General features: G+C 31.7%; 2 protein-coding genes and 1 pseudogene across 13 annotated transcripts; all 3 read left to right on the forward strand.

Moving 5' to 3' along the window:
- Positions 1 to 2,088: 2,088 nt before the first annotated feature.
- On the forward strand, positions 2,089 to 7,104 carry LOC112736480 (E3 ubiquitin-protein ligase WAV3). The gene is made up of 2 exons (XM_025785958.3): positions 2,089 to 2,770; positions 4,785 to 7,104. Exons 1-2 carry the CDS (start codon positions 2,552 to 2,554, stop codon positions 6,705 to 6,707), a joined length of 2,142 nt encoding a protein of 713 aa, XP_025641743.1. The 5' UTR covers positions 2,089 to 2,551; the 3' UTR covers positions 6,708 to 7,104.
- An 816-nt stretch (positions 7,105 to 7,920) lies between these two features.
- Positions 7,921 to 15,112, forward strand: LOC112736481 (receptor-like serine/threonine-protein kinase NCRK). 12 transcript variants are annotated; one of them, XM_072211021.1, is made up of 12 exons: positions 9,669 to 9,854; positions 10,263 to 10,324; positions 10,863 to 10,915; positions 11,299 to 11,385; positions 11,517 to 11,627; positions 12,028 to 12,150; positions 12,572 to 12,850; positions 12,964 to 13,205; positions 13,294 to 13,590; positions 13,853 to 14,086; positions 14,261 to 14,491; positions 14,603 to 15,112. In XM_072211021.1, exons 4-12 carry the CDS (start codon positions 11,316 to 11,318, stop codon positions 14,837 to 14,839), a joined length of 1,824 nt encoding a protein of 607 aa, XP_072067122.1. In that variant the 5' UTR covers positions 9,669 to 9,854; positions 10,263 to 10,324; positions 10,863 to 10,915; positions 11,299 to 11,315; the 3' UTR covers positions 14,840 to 15,112. The 12 variants fall into 12 exon arrangements, with proteins under 12 accessions (XP_072067127.1, XP_025641745.1, XP_025641747.1 ...); XM_072211026.1 differs by lacking the exons at positions 9,669 to 9,854; positions 10,263 to 10,324 and adding an exon at positions 7,921 to 8,229 and having other exon boundaries at positions 14,610 to 15,112; XM_025785960.3 differs by lacking the exons at positions 9,669 to 9,854; positions 10,263 to 10,324 and adding an exon at positions 8,054 to 8,229.
- Positions 15,113 to 17,126: 2,014 nt separating this feature from the next.
- LOC112736482 (senescence-specific cysteine protease SAG39-like) lies at positions 17,127 to 19,368 on the forward strand (annotated as a pseudogene).
- Positions 19,369 to 20,013: the final 645 nt, after the last annotated feature.

Genomic DNA, 20,013 nt, shown 5'->3' on the forward strand with positions numbered 1-20,013 from the left:
GGTAATGTGACATTATTCATGATTGATGCATGCCTCTAAATTGAGAAAAGGAAAAGAAGTTACATATTAGAGTTGAAAGAGAAATTCAAAGAAATGAAAGCAAATGCATGCATTTATCCTTCTTAGGATGGCAAATTATCACGTAATAACATAAGATTATTTATATATTCAGAATTAAATATAATATTGATTTATTTATTTTTTTTTTTATTTATTAATAAAATTAGATTTTATTAAAAAAAAATATAAAAAATAAAAAAAAAAGATGAAAATCTATTATCTATGTGTTTTTTGTACATGTTTTCCATTTAGACTATGTTTGTCGACGCTGTTGTTTACCTAACATGTCATAATACTACATTTCACGTAGAAAGAGTGTCGTGTTAACATTCAACTGACTGAGATCTATATAACATATATTAATAATCTTGGAAATTCAGACCTAATTATTTTCTGAAAACAAATTGTCAAACACTAATTTTGGAACTTATTTGGTATTATTCTTTTATTATTATTTTTTTTTTTTTTCAAAAAATTCTCATGTATAAGAACGTCCTTCACGCTTATATTAGTGAACAAGGGTGCATGATTTTAGTAACTCTGGGACCTGAAAACGTTGATGGTAATGTGACATTATTCATGATTGATGCATGCCCCTCTAAATTGGAGAAAAGGAAAAGAAGTTACATATTAGAGTTGAAAGAGAAATTTCAAAGAAAATGGAAAGGCAAATGCATGCATTTATCCTTCTTAGGATGGGCAAATTATCACGTAATAACATAAGATTATTTATATATTCAGAATTAAATATAATATTGATTTTGATTATATTAAAAAATAATGTCTTTGAACTGTATGTTAATAAATTCATCAATAAATTAAAATTAACTGAAATTGATATTATCCTCAAGTAAAGTATTTTGTTTTTAATATACAGGTAATAGGAGATGCTGTAGTTACATTTTTTATTTTATTGTTTTATAATACACACTCCTTTTAATTATTGTCATGTTAAAATTCTTATCGCTCTTGAAAATCCTTTTTTACCAATCCATTCCTATTAATTTTAATATTAATATTATTTGATTTTAATATTGTTATATATTAAATTAAAAGAATTAATTTCGTACATTAAAAAAAATCAAAAGTAAAAAACGTTAAATGAATAAAGATAAGTAAGAATCATAATATTGGAAGATTTTTAAGTATACCGTTATAACGATGTATCAGTGAATTTTAACCGTTGATTTTAATTATATATATTATATATATTTTTTATAATTAAGATCAATGGTTAAAAATAACTGAAATACCGGTATGACGGTACACTTGAAAATTTTTTCATAATATTATCAAATAATAGTGACAAAATTATGTATCTAAATAAGATATTCTTATAGTTGTGATTAAATAACATTATTGATTGAGATAATGATTAGTTGAGCTGAAACGTAAACGGGAAAGGTCATAAAGTTGCGGCGGTTACACTTTGGGGGTGCAATTTCTAAAGACTAAAATGAACATAATGACCATAATTACTAATTAGTCGCATGAATGGAAGGCAATAATGCAGAACACCAGGGGTAGTTTTGACCTAACATGATGGAGTATAAAAAATCTATTTAAAACATAATATTCTAGACAATTATGGTTTTCGGACCCTAGGTATCCCCTATTCTATCATGCCAATGACTAATCCCACAAAATTAACCGCGCATTATAATTAGTCATTAAATTTAGTTATTAAATTAAAATATATATTAAAAATAAATTAAATTATATATATTTATATATAATATACAATAATTAATTTTAATAATTAATTTTTATACAAATAATATTTTTAATATAAAAATATAATTCATGGCATATTTTATCTGTACATCAATGATAAAAAAATAAAATTAATTTAAATTAATTAAATAATTAGTTCATTTTCTAATTTAAATAAAATGTTAATTATTTAAATTTTATTTATATATACAATAATTAATTAAATAATAATAAATTTTTAAATAAAATTCATATTTACCATAAATTAATCCTTCACTTAATAGGTTTGAAATATATATTAAAAAAAAAAACTTCAAAGGAATCAAATTGAGTCACACAAGAAACGAATTTTAACATTAAACCGTGTTTAAGCTGATAAATTTTTTGTTAAATACAGAGTTTCAGAAGAACACAACAATATTGAATTCCATTTCCATCATCAAAAAAGCAAAGCCAAAGCTGCTGCAAGCAACTTGCTTCTTATCTGTGACCTCAACGCTCACTCATCTCTCTCTCCCTCTCTCTCTCTCTCTCTCTCTCTCTCTCTGCCAAAACAGTAGAAAAACCCAAACTTCTCTTTTCTTCCTCTCTCTCTCTTTCTTGTTCATCTTCATTCTGACCCATGTCAAATCCTATCATGTTCCTTCACGGGCACACCAAAGTTGGAATCTTTCCCTCACACACATTCATCTCTCAGTTTTTCAGCTTTTTGTGTCACTCTTTCATCATCTAATTGTCAACCCTTTTTGTTCCAAAAAAAAAGAAGAAAAAAAGAAAAATGGGAAGCAAATGGAGAAAAATGAAGCTTGCTCTTGGCTTCAACACTTGTGTTCACATTCCTAGAGATTTAGATGACTCCCCTTCAGCTGCAGCCGCCAGATTTTCCGACGTTACCTCGCCGTCGGTTGTGTCGCCGGCCTCCGGCGGATACTACTCTTCAAGCACCCCAACGACGCCGTCTTCTTCCTCTGCTCTCCGGTTACCAAAATCTCCAAAGGTTTTCAATTTACATTACCCTTTTAGAATTTATACATGTTCAGCTAAGAAAGTTTCATAATTTATCTTCCTTTTCTGCTTTGTTGAAAATTGTTCTTTTCCTTTGACTTCACTACTGAATCTCCATGGTAGATTCTGGTTAAAAGCTTTCCACTGTTTTCATTCATTTGTTCCTTTTTAATTTCTTTTAGTTATTTATGCATATAAACACCAAGTATTTTAGAGATCAATTTGGTCTAGCAGGGTTTAAAATGTTCTAATTCAATATATATTCCATAAAGAAAAGAAATCATGAAACAGTGAATGAGTCATGTTTGATATCTCTTAGTATATGGATGACATTTCTTTCTATATTTTTAATAACCCCTCGGAATAATCAAATGTTATAGTTGCAAATTTGTCTTAACACTACGTTTTTTTAAAGCCATTTGGTGATAGCTGTTGTTCTATACTACATATCTTAATATTTTATTTAATATTTTAACTCTTGATGTGTTCAAAGTCTTTGACCACAGAAAAGGTTGACCTTATTTTTGTCTTGTCTTTGTTACTATTAAGATTGTGGGATTTGTCTTGGAATACTCAAGCTTTAGGTAAACTAAGCATCTTAATTGGTATCCTCTAAAAGATGGACTATTATTATGCATTCAAATTTCATCTTTTTATGCAGTGGTCTTAGTAGTAGTGAGTAGTGAGTGGACCTGCATAGGGACAGAAGAAAACAGAAGAATGGCCAGTGTTTTATACACTACTCTCTAACTCTAATAGTGACCTTTGCTAATGCTGTGTATTTATCTATGACTACTTTTTTGTAGCATTATTAAGATTCCCAGATTCCATGAACTTATCATTTTTTTTTTTTTTTTTATCTTTTTTTTTTATTGACTAGCTAATGGGTGGCTGAATTGGGGTCCCCATACATGAAGGCATATTTTGCCACCTTTTCCATCACTAAATTTATATTAAATTACTTAATAATATTATTACTAGGTTGAATTTTGATTTTTGTCCTTATGTTTTTGAAAACATTTGATTTTAAGTTCCTGAATTGTTTCTTTTCTTTCTTTCTTTTTTCTTGGCCCTATTTAAAATAATGTTTCTTTTGAGTTCCTAAAAAATTATGATAATTTTTTTTGGTTTAAGTCCTCTAAGATAATATTTTGAGAGTCTTGAAGCCAAATAATCATAAAGTTTTACAGACTAAAACCATTTTTTTTTTTTTGAAATTTTATGAACCTATATCATAACAGAATTTTCACAAAATTTACAATAACCAAAACCTTATTTAGATGTTGATACCAGTTTGGTTTCCTTTTCACAAGGTTCTAATTTCAAGTATACTTGGATTTGAACTTGAGATTAATTTAAAACCACAATCAAATTATAAAATATCCATGGGGAGGATGAAGATTCTTTTCATTCCTGACAAAGATTAGTTTAGATAATTGGAAAAGATCCTAGAGTTCTTCAAAAGCTGATAGATTCAGAATTTAAAGCCTTAGCTCTTAATGCTCTGATGCACATTTTTGGGATGTTGATGTCTGAATCTATTTCTTTCTCAGCAGAGCACCAAAGACATGTTTCTTTTTTCACATAGCATGTATTTCATTTGACCGAAAAAGCGAAATCCATAGTTTCCTTCTCTGTTGGAATTCCAGGTCCCCAAGTAACCAAAACTTGGAAACAACATCTTTTAGTTATAACAGTATTATTTGTTTCATAGTTCTGCAGATTTTATGTATAATAACACATGTGGTTCACATTTTTATTTGGTCTTGAATATGAGTAATTTTAATAGTAGCATCCTATGTGTGGTGAAAAGGGTAACCACTCACATGAAATTGTGTTTGTGTGAAGACGACAGGTGAGAACTGTTAGATGATTTGACATGTTTGACCAAATTATCCTCTAATGATTCTCAACTATCACCTTCGTATGAAAACAACTTCATATGAGTAGCCACCGGTCATCAAATAGGCTTTCCTTTCGTGACGTTTTTATCTATGTATCTGCAGGGAACTTGTGCAATATGCTTGAACACGATGAAGCCGGGGCAGGGCCATGCCATTTTTACTGCCGAATGTTCTCACTCGTTTCATTTCCATTGCATCACTTCGAATGTAAAACATGGCAACCAGATATGTCCTGTCTGCCGAGCAAAATGGAAAGAAATTCCTTTCCATAGTCCTGCTTTTAACGGCTACCATGACATGGCTCGAATCAACCCGGTAACTGCAAGGGATGATGCTTGGACAACTGTCATGAGGAGGATCCCTTCGCCACAAGGGGACTCGGTTCGGCCGATTCCATCGCTCTATCATGTTCCTGAACCAGCTATCTTTGATGATGATGAAGCCTTGGATCAACAAAATTCAGTTACCTGCCATAAGAATGAGGCTGATCATGATGAGATTATGAACAGAATTGAGATAAAAACATATCCTGAAGTTTCATCTGTTCCAATGTCATCCTCCCATGATAATTTCGCCGTACTAATTCATCTCAAGGCTCCTCAGGCAGCTACAAAACAAAGTAATGTTGGAACCAACGGCGAAACAACTCCGAATTCTCGTGCCTCTGTTGATCTTGTCACAGTTCTTGATGTAAGTGGTAGCATGGGAGGCACTAAAATTGCATTGCTAAAACGAGCTATGGGTTTTGTCATACAGAATCTCGGTCCATCGGACCGTCTTTCTGTCATTGCCTTCTCCTCCACGGCAAGGCGGATCTTTCCTCTACGGCTGATGACTGATACCGGACGGCAACAGGCATTACAGGCTGTGAATTCTCTGTCTGCTAATGGTGGGACAAACATTGCTGAAGGCTTAAGGAAAGGTGCCAAGGTATTCACAGAATGCCGGTCGAAGAATCCGGTTTGCAGCATTATACTACTCTCTGATGGACAGGATACTTACACAGTGAATAGCAGGCCTAGTGTTGGAGCAGATTACCAGTCACTTGTCCCGAATTCGATTCATCGGAACAATGGAGCAGGATTGCAGATACCAGTGCATGCTTTTGGCTTTGGTTCTGATCATGATTCTACTTCGATGCATTCGATTTCTGAGATATCCGGCGGGACATTTTCGTTCATTGAAGCCGAGGATGTGATTCAGGATGCATTTGCACAATGTATTGGAGGTCTCTTGAGTGTTGTGGTGCAGGAATTACAAGTTGAAGTTGCTTGCATTCATCCTAGTCTTCAACTGAATTCGGTTAAAGCCGGAAGTTATCAAACAACCTTGTCAGGCAATGCTAGAATGGCTTCCATTAGTGTCGGAGATCTGTATGCCGACGAAGAAAGAGACTTTCTGGTGACAGTTAATGTTCCGGCCGACATGTCAAGCCATGAGATGTCATTGTTGCTTGTTAAGGGCCTTTATAGAGATCCCATCACAAAAGAAATGGTGTTTTTGGAAGAAAACTCTGAAGTGAAGATTCAAAGATCTGATTCTGGTGGAGTACAAGAAGTATCAATACAAGTGGACAGACAGCGAAATAGGCTTCGAGTAGCCGAGGCAATAGCCGAGGCTAGAATCGCAGCCGAACGTGGCAATCTGTCCACTGCAGTTTCTGTCCTTGATAGCTGCCACAAGGCATTGTCTGAGACTGTTTCTGCCAAAGCAGGGGACCGGCTATGCGCCGCGCTTTCGGCCGAGCTAAAGGAGATGCAAGAAAGGATGTCAACTCAACGTGTTTATGAGCAGTCTGGAAGGGCTTATGTTCTTTCAGGATTGAGTTCACATTCATGGCAAAGGGCAACCGCACGAGGCGATTCCACAGATAGTACTAGCCTTGTTCAAGCATACCAGACTCCGTCCATGGTCGACATGGTCACACGTTCACAGACCATGATCTTGGGCGCGCCAACCCAACATCGGCGCGTCCTAAGGCCGGCGAAGTCATTTCCTGAGAGGCAGAGCCAAAGAGGTCATTAATAAACATACCACCACTTCTGGAGGGAGATTATATGAGTTTTTCTTCCTGTTTTCTTCACTTCACATATCCCTTTTTATTATATATAACGATTCTCAACTATCAACTTTACATGAAGACAACTATATCTGAGTCTTCACCTTATATATAACGTTATTTATACTTATATAAGTTTTGGCTTATGGTTGGAGTATAATTGGAAAGAAAGGAAGGAGTTTTTTGGTGGAGAAAACTCCTGATTTTGCCAGTTACAAAGAAAGAAGTGTAAATTTCATTGGGGGGGTTGGCTTAATACAGAGAATGGCGAAAAAAAAGGGACTCTTGGTAATATTTTCAAGTGTGATTCTGAGTGATGTACATAAACTTATTGTTTTTTAATTCAAGTTTCATCTTTATGCATATCATATATGATCATCTTAATATATAATATGCTTCTCATACTTTTGATAAGTTGAGATTTTTCTTTTACTTTTCCCTTTTTTGACTCTCCTGTTTGGATTTTCAAAAAAAAAAAAAAAAAAAATCAGATCTATCATCTTCCTTGTACTAGATTCGATAATGGCAGAGTCATGCAACATGCATGCCTCGTTATAAGGGCCTTCTTCTGTAACGTCATCTTCACCAATCATCATCATCCACATATACTTCTACTCTGAGTGCATAAAAAATTATTCTTTATCTAATTTTAAAGGTTAAAATAAAATGGTAATTAAATTGGCCGAAAATTTTGTACATGAATATAATTATGGTGTAATGTCTAAAATAAAATTTTTTTTGCAGAATGTAAATTTTTTTTTATAATATGCGAAAAACATTTTTTGCACATTGAAGTGACAGATTCAACTTCTACATCCACGTATTTTAGCTCTAAATTTTATTTTGGTGAATTACATTAAATTCAATTTTATTTTAAAATTAATTTGTGTAATTATATTTTGTGCATTATATTAATAAAGAGATTAGGTTGAAAGTAAATAGTAGCCTATAATTAAAATGGGTAAAGTATGTTGGGACAAAATTAAAACAAAATAAAACTTAAAAATATTTTTAAAATTTTTGTCAAATTTTAAGAAAAAAATATACTCTTTTTTTTTTTATCAAAAATAGAAAATTCGAACCTACAACTTCTTAATTGAGAATGGGAAGACTATGCCATTTGAGCTATAACTCATGGGTGAAAATATATATACTTTACTCATTAAAAATGTATGGTCCATGACTCTATAGTCTATAGTCTAGGGTAGGAGCACGTGTGTAACGAAGTCCGAATAATGTGCCACCTTAGCACTCTGCTTACTACTTCAATTCATTCACTCTAAAATCTACCCTCTTCAATAATCCTCTCTCCATTCTCAGAAATTTCATCTTCAACCTCTTACTCACTCTTATATACCCTTTTCAATAGTTTAGCTAGTTTCAGTTTGAAGTAGACACATTACACATGAGTTTGAGTTAGTAGATCTTATAACAAGAAAGCCTTAGGTTGTTCTTCAACACATACAACAAAAACCCAGGTTTGATGAGGTATGCAAAGAGGTTTCATTATTTTTATTATTGTGTAGCATTGTTCTACCCATGGTTGTACCAAAACAAGGTGACATTTTTCTTGTTTAATTTCTTGTTTGGTGTCCCACTTCCCATTCCCACAAAGGTTATTAATAATAATTAATTGTTAAGTGGGTATGTGTTTTCCATGATTAACAACAAACCATTGTGATTCATTGTGATTAACAAGTACTACTACCATTAATTATTGTTATATATTCCAGTATTCAATAATGTTCAATGCTTTTTAATTCTTAGTTTAGCTGAAATAATACATTAAATTCATTATAATACGTGTAAAGATATGTATTAGTCAAAGAAGGGAACAAAGAAGAAGTTCTAACGTTTTCATCAAAGTCATTTGCAGATATTCAAACCTCAAATGGTTTGAAGAGACTAGATGAAATCTGTTAAATAATTTGATATATTTAATTAAATTATTTTAATACATATTTTATTATATTTTGAGTGAATATCTGCCTTGATAATTACCTCGAAACAACGAGGTCACCAAAAAAAAAACATTCAATCTGCCCTTGTTATTTTTTTTGGACTGATTAGTCCATGTGCCAAAAAAATAACATTAACTTTTTTTTTGTATATGTGCTTCGTTGTCCTTTCGAAGTAATTGTTAGAGGCCGAATTAAGTTTTTTTTTCCAAGAGTCTCGTTGTCTTTCGAGATAATTATCAGAGGCTATTTTAGATTTTTTTTTTCTTATATTTTTTTACATGAAAACATATTAAAAAAGATAAATAAATTTTTAATTTTTTAATTTAAATATATAAATTTTTTTATCTAAAATTTACAAAAATAAATTAATCATCTAAAAACTTAAAAATCTTACATTTTAAAAAATAAAGCATATTTTTAATTAATTAAAAATTTATTTATCTTAAAAATAAAAAATCAAAGACCTAGACGCTCTGAATCACGAGTGGGGTCCAAAAGGAATAACAAATTGGAGAAAGGGTGGCAGGTCACTGATGGACCCTACAAATTAAATGAAGACAACTCGCTGCATTGAAAATTTTCTTCTTTACATATGCATACTTCTGAATCACACTTTAATGTCTTTAAAGCTAAGTAAAATCATATCTTCTATATAGCCGTTATTATTATTTATTATTTATTATTTAGATAGAAATAAAATCTGCCACAACTACTTGTGTAATTTGTTTCTTTTCCCATTGAATACAAGACAAATCACAACTTTGCCTTATTCTAAATCATTATAATATATTCTTTTCAAGTAAGTAAAATAAACATGGTACTAATTTGGATAACTTCAAATTTGAACTCACTACTACTTTGTTATTTTCTGAGTTAAAGTTGTTTATGACTTTGACAATGATTTATTACTATAGCTTTTCTTAATGAAAAGAAGTATAATTGTCCCAAGGTTTTTTTTCAACTTTTACAAAAGAAGAGAAAGAGTTTTTGTCATGACTCAATGATTTCACTAACTCTTGTATATATAAAAATGGACCCTGAAATTGAGTAGAAAAGAAAACCAGCTAAGGTATGAGCTGGTTTGTTTTTGTATTAGGAATGAAGGTTGATGAAGGGTTGTTTTCAATTTAGCAAAGGGTTACTTTCAAAGAGGTGGTGTATAAAATATTGTTCTCTTTAGTAATAAGCTTCATTTATTATGTGTTTTTTGTGTGGCTTTTATAGAATATACTCATTTGAAGAGGTCACTATCCTCATTTATCTATTTATCTATTGCCATGGCTTGTTTCTAAATTATCCATAATATAATCTTTAGGTTGGTGAACATGACCCAATAATGCACATTACCTGTTTGTTCTTTTGCTTGTTTCAGTTCAATGATCTATAGTTCTTTCCTAAACAAGGAATGGCATATATGATTTGAAGGAAAAGAAATTTTCTGTCCTACCAAGCCATATTAATTATTCTTTGCTTTATGATATGCTCATCATAGCTGTTTTATGCTGCTTTGACTTTTCTGTTTCACACTCTCAAACTATTCTGGTTCAACTCAAATACAAGAGCTTCAAGCCACTACTTGCTCTAGCTCCTCATTCTCAAGATTGTTGCAAGAATTATTGTAGGTTGGAAACTATGTAACTATATTGTCGGTGCTAGTTTTCTCTATCAATTGAATATTTATGCAAAAGAAATCAGTTGTGGACTTATTGATTTGAGTGTCTTTGCCACTTTCCACTCTTAGTGCTTCTTTTTCCAAATTCCAACCCCTCTATGGCTACTAACTAGTCTAACTCTACTAAAAGCTTTCAATGCCAATGTTGTCAATCTTTCATGTCAGTATACTTTCTTCTACTATTCCTTGCCTTATCTTTGTTTCTATACTTAGTAATGAGGGTGGATATAGCATTGACTATGATGTTTGCTTTTGTTGGCCAACCATGTATTTGTTCTCCTACCCATTTTACCTTTTTTGCATACACTGGCTACAGAATTCAATTCAGAGAAGAAGACTTCCTATCCCCTAATTAATTATGAAATTGTTGGCATTCATTTCCTTGCTGCAACATGAGGGTAGAAAATGAAAAAATGGGATTGCAGTTTCAGCTTTTATTGTTGATATTAGTTCATCTTGTGGCTAACTTTACCATTTTGTTTCCATAGATGATGATTGGAGCTTGGATAACTCAAAACCTTCTAGCCTCTTCTTAATGCAGGTTAGCTAATTGATGCTACTTTCATTCTTTTTCATTTAGTTTAGAAATGCAACTCATGATTAAGTTTTATTAGTTGCTTCAAGTTTCATGTTTTAGGCCTCTTATATATATGCTTCTGATGATGGTTTTGCAATTAAAATTTTATGGATTGGTACAATCTTCAGATTCACTTTGATGTATCAACTGTATATACATGCTTTAAGTTCACTTTAGCCCTTTATGGGGAAAAGTGTAGCAGCATATTTCTGCTTGTCATTTGCTGTTTTTTATTTTATTTTTTGGTGTTGGAAAATCTTGTAAGATATGTGGCTTGTTTCATAACCATGACGAATATTCTTGCCCAATGATTTATATAGCACTAAATCGTTTTTCCTTTCTTGTAGTGTATGGGTTGGAATAAATGAAGCTCAAGCTCAGAGTTGCTCTTGCTATCATCTTCGTCTTGCTCTCGATTGAGCACTCATTTTCTGGTTGGCTTCACAACTTAACTAAAATAATTGTCTCTTCCATCTTTTACATGTTTAACATCTGTTATTTGTAAATCCAAAATAATTCTCCTTCTTACTATCTTATTGCTTACCCTTTTTTTTTTTTTGGGCAGATGAGCCTTCTGATACCTATGGCCTAAACAAGTGGAAATGTACATGTGCTTTCCAAGGGAACCAGAGCTACTCTATTGCAAATTGTTCTAAGTCATGTGATTGCCGTTCGGGTATGGTGGTGGTTTTTCCCCCTCAGTTTTTTCTCTGTTTTTTCTTTCAATAGACTATTGAGCTTGAGCTTGTCATAGTCTATGTTTGGTGGATGTAGTTTTGTAAGATTTTCTTGGAAACCAGAGTTCATATGCAGTCATAAAAGAGCTTTTATTGTAAATTTCAACTCATATTTATTGTAACTCAGAAAGAATACATGAACAGTGACAAAAACTAATTAGATATAAGTAGTTGGTCTAGTTGGATCCTCCAAACATTTTTATGTATAATTCATGTTTAGAGTTTAGACGTTGACACAGAACAAAATGAAAACTTTTTAATCAAAATTGTAGATGATTCCAGTGAGAACAGCAATCAAAGTTTCTGTATTATATGGTAACTTCTTTGCCTTCCATGTAGATGCTGAAGAGACTTCATCTATATGGACATGCTTATGTAATCCCAATGGATTCCCCCAAATGGGAGTGGCATCAGCAAATGGCCACAACCATAATTGCTTCAGTGCCTGCAACTGTACCTGGGGTAACTTTTCCTTAAGCTGATTCATATGGACTAATGCTAAACAGCTACTATTTTACACAGAAATGAGAAATCTAAGGGTACATTTGGTTTGCGTGTTCATTTTCAGTGTTTTTTATTTTCTGGATTTTGTGAAGGAAAAAGTGAAAACAGGATGTGAAAACAGAAAACAAGATTTTATTGTTTTCAGGTTTTTACTTTTTCCTTCACAAAATCTAGAAAACAGAAAACACTGAAAATGAAAACAGAAAATGAAAATGCAAATTAAACGCACCCTAAGATTTGCTTTTAGAATATTACTCTATTGGAAATCTAAAACAAAGTTTTTCTTATAGAAATTTTATCTCCTTTCAATGTAATTATTATATTGATAACATAATCTAGTACCTCCTGATACAAAAATCATTGGCTTTTTACTCTGCAGGAACTAACAGCTTGCCACTAGGTTCAAAGAAACACATCTCCAGCAAGACTGTTGTAGTTATTCTACTAATATGTGTTGTCTGTACGACCATTGCATTTCTTACCTCAGTCCTATGCTATGTCTACCGAAGGGACAGATGTCCTATTCAATCACCAATATTTTCACCGGATAAGGAAACAAGTAGTGGTAGCACTGCCAACTTAATTAGTCACAGGACAGTGACTTCTTCAGTGGCAGAAACAAAATTTGCTATTGATTCTCCTGTTAGTAATATGACAGGTAAGTTTGTTTTTAACTTGCTGTTTATATGTGAACTCAAAAGTGCTTATGTTAATTTTCCTTTACTTATGATTCGTAATCAGTTTTTTATTTTATGTTTTATTCTAATGTAGGATGCTTTCAGAAAGCCTCTTTCTTGTTTGGGATCCAGAGGGAAACTTTTCATGGAAATATTATTCAATTTTCCTTTGCCGAACTAGAAAATGCCACTGAAAACTTTCTAGGCTCCAACCTAATTGGACTAGGTGGAAGTAGTTATGTATACCGCGGTCGTCTGAAAGATGGTAGTATCGTGGCAGTTAAGCGACTAAAAGATCCAGGAGGGCCAGAAGCAGACTCTGCATTTTTCAAAGAGGTTATACCTAATTTTTCCAGTGTTTATAAGTTTAGACTTCAAACTTTCTTATTTCTGTAATTATAATCACTTGGTTTCCTTAGTGCAGATTGAACTATTATCTAGACTTCATCATTGCCATTTGGTGCCTTTGCTTGGATACTGCTCAGAATTAAAAGGGAGACATTTTCAAAGGCTACTAGTATTCGAGTACATGTCTAATGGGAATTTGAGGGACTGGTTAGATGGAGTGTCTGCAAAAAATCTCGACTGGACCACACGCGTCACAATCGCAATTGGAGCCGCAAGGGGCTTGGAATATCTCCATGAAGCGGCTGCTCCAAGAATTCTTCATAGAGATGTCAAATCAACAAACATTCTTCTGGATGAAAATTGGCAAGCAAAGGTATGATTGGATAGCAAACTAGGAATTACTCAAAGTTGGCTTATGATATGCATGCTGGTGATTTTAACTAGAATTATCAACACTGTAACCGCACTAAATATTACTTTTTTAGTTGATAATATAACTAGACATGCATAAGAATCTAAATGAGCTTGGCTTGTGACATGCATGGCGATAATCTACTGAAGTTAGCTGTTATACTATAGGTTGTTCACTTCAATCATAAGCATACCTTATAATCTTTCAAATAAACAACATGCAGATAACTGACCTTGGTATGGCTAAGAACGTGCGAGCGGATGATCACCCCAGCTGTTCGAATTCTCCAGCTAGAATGCAGGGAACATTTGGATATTTTGCACCCGAGTATGCTATTGTTGGGCGAGCCTCTCTTGAATCGGATGTTTTCAGTTTTGGGGTGGTTCTCCTTGAGCTTATCAGTGGTCGGCAACCAATCTATAAAACTACGGGCAAAGAAGAAAGCCTTGTTATTTGGGTATGCTAAGATAATCCTTACAACATTATCCTGAGTTCAGAGTGTTTTTTTATGAGGAAGATCTTATTGACTTTTACCTACTCCACCATGAATTTGTTTCTATTTTGGTCATTAGATTCAACCAAGTAAAATGGCCTAATTACTAATACAGCTTGATATAATCTTCTGTTTTAGGCTGCGCCCCGCTTACAGGATAGTAGGCGAGTAATATTGGAGTTGGTCGATCCACAACTGAAAAGAGACTTCCCGGAAGAAGAGGTACAGATTATGGCATACTTAGCAAAGGAATGTTTGTTGCTGGATCCGGAAACTCGTCCATCTATGAGTGAGGTTGTTCAAATTCTCTCAAGTATTTCGCCTGACAAATCGAGACGAAGAAGAAACATTCCAGCTAGCCTGTTCCTGGTGAACACACTCATTATGATGTCTTCAGTTATTATTAGTTGCAATGTTTCCATTATAATAGGTTTCTAATTTTGTAAGTCTTAACATTTTTTGCTTTCGTGACATGTAAAGGAACCAGTAGAAGCAGAAAGATCTCCAGTTCATAATTCATTGCAACAAGACACTGATCATAGATTCTGGGTTGGGAACAAAAACAAAGAAGCTAATGTAGATTCAGCTGAGCATACAGAGAATTTGACCCTCTTGACATCAAAATCCGAGAGTTGCCACGTGTCAGAAGAGGAAATAGTAGACCTAACTGAGCCGCGATACGAATCATTTTGCATGGCAAATGTCAATTTCTCATGAAGACAACTACTTGATACAACTTTTGTTGCTTGTACTACAAGTTATTGTGCATGTCTTGCTTCTGAATATGTTGTTCTCCATTTTTTATTTCACTTAAATTATAAAGGAAGAACACATAGGTGTTGCTAGATGAGCACAGAAATTTCTTTTGCATCTTTGTACAGGAAAAAACATAGGGTGATATAGGATATTCTGGTTCTACTTTGAAAAAAAAGAATCAGATTAGATACACATTAAAGGGTTTTGATCATAGAAATAAATTATTTGCAATTATATTTTGGTACCCAGTTTGATCTCCTAACCTATGATGTAGTTGAATTGAAATTTTCTAACTTAAACGAAAGGATAAGAGTCTCATTAATTATTAAATCAAACTATTAATTGAGGTTTGTTTACTTTGAATGAAATTCCTAAATGGAGGAGTTCCAGCCATTGTGGATTCTAATCCAAGTGGTATGTCCCTGTCTTTTTCTTCCTAATATTTTGATTTGATTTGATTTGAGAGAGAAATAGACATAAAAGACTGCTTATTAAGTAAGACACATTGGAAGGAATGATTTATTTCTTTCTTTTCTTTTTTTTCTAAATAGAATTTTATTGATTAAAATTGAAGTTCAGTCCTATACATGCACATATAACATATAAAGCATAATTAAATTTCATTCATGTATATACTTTTTTTTTTACCAAAATAGGAAGACGAACCTGCAACTTCTAAATGAGTATGGAAAAACTATGCCATTTAAACTATAGCTCGTTGGCCATTCATGTATATACTTATGCATATTAGAAGGGTCATTATTTGAAAATATGAGCACAATAATTATTATGAATAACAGAGAGCTGAATTAAAGAGTTTAATTTTAATGTACTGATAGTATAGAATGTTTTACATAATTGTTCAGTTATACCTATTTTTTTCTGGATAACTATTCACGCGATCAATATAAAAAATAGTTATTTTTACTATGTATTATTACATAATTCTATACACGAAAAAAACTGTTTTACACTGACAATACATCAAAATTAAATTCTAAATTATATTATAATATGTACCTTTATCATATTACGTTTATTAAGATATAAGTGTGAGGGATAAAATTTCATATCAATTATTGAGAACATATATATAAACAATATAATATGAAGAAACACATAAAAAATTAAACATAGTATATTAATATATATATATATATATATATATATATATATATTTATCAAAGAGTGACATCCAACTTATTATTATATTTAATTTGTTTAGTTAATCTATTGATAGAAATATCTTCGTGTGTTGTCTACTTGCATGTATGAGAAACCTAGCTACGTGCCTTTTCTATTGAGAGTTAGATTGTTCTTTTGTTCACATGTTGTTCTCTTCGTCCACGTTACTTAGCCATGACAATGATCCTCATTTTGTCTCAACAACAGAATATTAATTAAGATTATTAGCTCATATATATATATATATACCTCCATCTTATCCTATCAGCATGTTATTAATTCACATTGTTTACACATTGTTCAAAAATCTTATTTGTTATCTATACTTTTTCTATTTAAAATAATAAATAATAAATCATTAAATATTGTTGTCTTGAACAAATAATTAGACATTAATATATGTAATAATTTACACCAAGGTAATAAAAAAAAATTGAACATACATATATGGCTATAATAGTTAACTATGTTGAAATAAATTGCCTCAGCATTTTGAGTAAGATTATTATTAAGGTTTAATTACTGTTAGTTCATATAATTTCGTGAAATTTTCAATTAGGTCCCTATACTTTTTTTCTTTTTAATTAAGTTCCTATACTAATTTTTTTTTCAATTAAGTCCCTCTTAGTAGTAATTGGCTTAATTTTATAGGGACCCAACTAAAAAAAAAAGAATTGGTATAGGGACCTAAATAAAAGAAAAAAAAAGTGTAGGAATCCAATTAAAAAAAAATTGGTGCAAGAACTTAATTAAAAGAAAAAAAAAGTATAGAGACCTAATTGAAAATTTCACGAAACTATAGAGACCAATAGAGTAATTAAACCTATTATTAATGCATACCTCTCCTAGAATTAACAATGTTAGATTCCTATACGCAGGTTCAACTTTGAAAACTACTAATTTCTTATTTTTATATAATAATAACAATAATAAATAAAGTCTATACTATATACGTTACGGTATTATTCATCAGGAAATCCTCTAAGGTACGTTACGTTGATAATAATATTGCATGAACATGAAATAATGATTCATATAAATACCTCATTGGTTCTTGGGAACCAACACATCAATTTACTTCTTCAATTCACATTGTTTAATTTCCATATTCAACTATGGCTTATTCCAACAAAATATTCCAATGCATTTCATTGGCTTTGGTTGTTCTTTTTGGAATCTTGTCTTTAGAGGCCAATGCTAGGATTCTTGAAGATTCCATAATGCATGAGAGACATGAAAAATGGATGGTTCAACATGGAAAATACTATAAAGACTCTAATGAAAAGGAATTAAGGTTCAAAATTTTCAAAGAAAATGTTGAACGAATTGAGGCCTTCAATAGTGATGGAAACAAGTCTTACAAGCTTGGTATTAATCAATTTGCTGATCTAACAAATGATGAGTTTAAGGGTAGGAATAAGTTCAAGGGTCACATGTGTTCCACAATCACAAAGACACCAACATTTAGGTATGAAAATGTGAGTGCTGTTCCACCTTCAATTGATTGGAGACAGAAAGGTGCTGTCACACCTATTAAGGACCAAGGCCAATGTGGTATGTCTTTCAATTTTTCTTCTTTGAAACTCACTAATTAAACTCATTATATTAACTAATTTATATATTAGGGTTGATCCATTTTATTATATATATTGACATATCATATATATAAGTAGAAATATCGTATATTTAATTGTTATATAATTAGATGATAATGTGCATATTTATGAGTATTAATAATATTATGCTTAATCAATTTAGGTTAGTTGGGTGATTAATTTATTCATCCGATTAAGTAAGTGTTGGGAGTTTGAATTTAATTTATATACGAAGTAATTTATTTACCAATAACAAATTCTTAAATAAAACTCAGATTCATAATAAATTAATGCTTCTTATGTCAAATTGAAAAATATTGTGACAAAAAAATACTACACTTAAAGTAAAGTTAACCACTTTAGGTCTCCCTAAAGTCATTATATATAGTTCACTTTTTCGCTATATTTTGAGTTTGGAAAAATACTCAGAGCATCAAAATTTATTGTTTTGGCTATCACTTTTAACCATTAATTTAATTCTTTTAGTTTAGTAATTTAACAATATATTTTCATTCCATATTTTTAAACATTAATAATTACTTGTTGATTAAAAATAATAAATTCTACTAACCTAACATTTTTCTTAAATTTGTGCAAATTATCCTACAAGAATTTAATTTCTATATAAGTGTATAAAAGTTTTACACAAATAACTAATCCCATTAACTAATTTTTAAACTCATTAATTAAAAAAATCATCCGAACGCATAAATTTAATTGAATGATTATGTAAAACTCTTTACAGTTAAACTCATTAATAAATTTTCAATCTTTATTATCTAATTAACATTGATTTATATATATAAATGTAGGATGTTGTTGGGCATTTTCTGCTGTGGCAGCAACAGAAGGAATCACAAAACTAACAACAGGGAAATAATCTCCTTATCAGAACAAGAGCTTGTTGATTGTGACACAAAAGGTGTGGACCAAGGTTGTAAGGTGGTCTAATGGACAATGCATTCAAATTCATAATCCAAAACAAAGGGCTCACAACAGAATCCAATTATCCATACACAGCATCTGATGGAACATGCAACACAAAAGCAGAATCAAACCATGCAGCCAGCATTAAAGGGTTTGAAGATGTACCTGCCAACAGTGAAAGTGCACTTCTAAAAAGTGTTGCCAATCAACCAGTTTCCGTTGCCATTGATGCTAGTGACTTTGGTTTCCAGTTTTACTCAGGTGGTGTTTTCACTGGATCTTGTGGTACTAGTTTGGATCATGGTGTCACTGCAGTTGGTTATGGAGTTAGTGATGATGGAACTAAGTATTGGTTGGTTAAGAATTCATGGGGTGAGACATGGGGTGAACAAGGTTACATTAGAATGCAAAGAGATATTGATGCTAAACAAGGTTTGTGTGGCATTGCAATGCAAGCTTCTTACCCTACTGCATAATTGTTATTAGGTGAAAACTCAGGTGCAGTTGATTTTACATGAAGTTGATAATTGAAAGCAGTTAGATGATTTGACTGATTTGACTAAATTTTCATCTAATGACTCTCATCTATCAACTTCACGTGAAGTCAACTGCAGCTGTTCATCTTGTTATTACTTGTTTTATGTAATAGTGAAATTTAAGCCACTATATATACAAAAATGATATATGTATACTTGTAATTAAACTACCTAAGTGTATGTTTAATTTGTTACATCTTTATATATGTAAATGAAAATTGTGCAGTTTATATATTTCCTTTGAAAATCAATTGAGTACATGCATCAAATGATGGTAGTTTAATCTTTTATCTAATAAGAAATGTTTGGTTTCCACACAGAAATTGGTTTATAGCTATGAAGCACGGAAATTTCGTTGAGTTGCCGTGTCCGCGTGTCGGACACATTTCGGACACGACACTCACCAACACTCATCTGACATGCGTATTTGCTGTGTCCAACCATGTCTTAATAAAAAATAAAAAATCCTTTTCCGGACACAACTGGATACACTTAAATATCATCACGTGTCAGCGTGTCCTGTCTTATTCTTAACATATATTTTTAAAATAAATTTAGATATAGCATATATTATTATTTATTAAAAAATATTTTAAATACTTGATATAATTAAAATAAGACATTAAAAATAATTAAAAATTTTAGTTTATATTTTAATATCAATAAAATATCAAAATATAATTATGATTTATCTAAAAAATACTTTATATTTTATATGTATGCGTGTCCTTGTGTCATGTAAAATTTTAAAATTCGCGTGTCGGTATGTCTTGTGTCGTGTTGTGTCCTGTGTCCGTGTCAGTGTATATGCATCGTAGGTTTATAGGTTTACTACCACTCTGTATCCAATAAAGTGTTTTTATGATTTTTTGGGTAGATCAACTTTAATTTC

The sequence above is a fragment of the Arachis hypogaea genome, chromosome 13 (genome assembly GCF_003086295.3).
Source record: "Arachis hypogaea cultivar Tifrunner chromosome 13, arahy.Tifrunner.gnm2.J5K5, whole genome shotgun sequence".
NCBI classification, from domain to species: domain Eukaryota; kingdom Viridiplantae; phylum Streptophyta; class Magnoliopsida; order Fabales; family Fabaceae; genus Arachis; species Arachis hypogaea.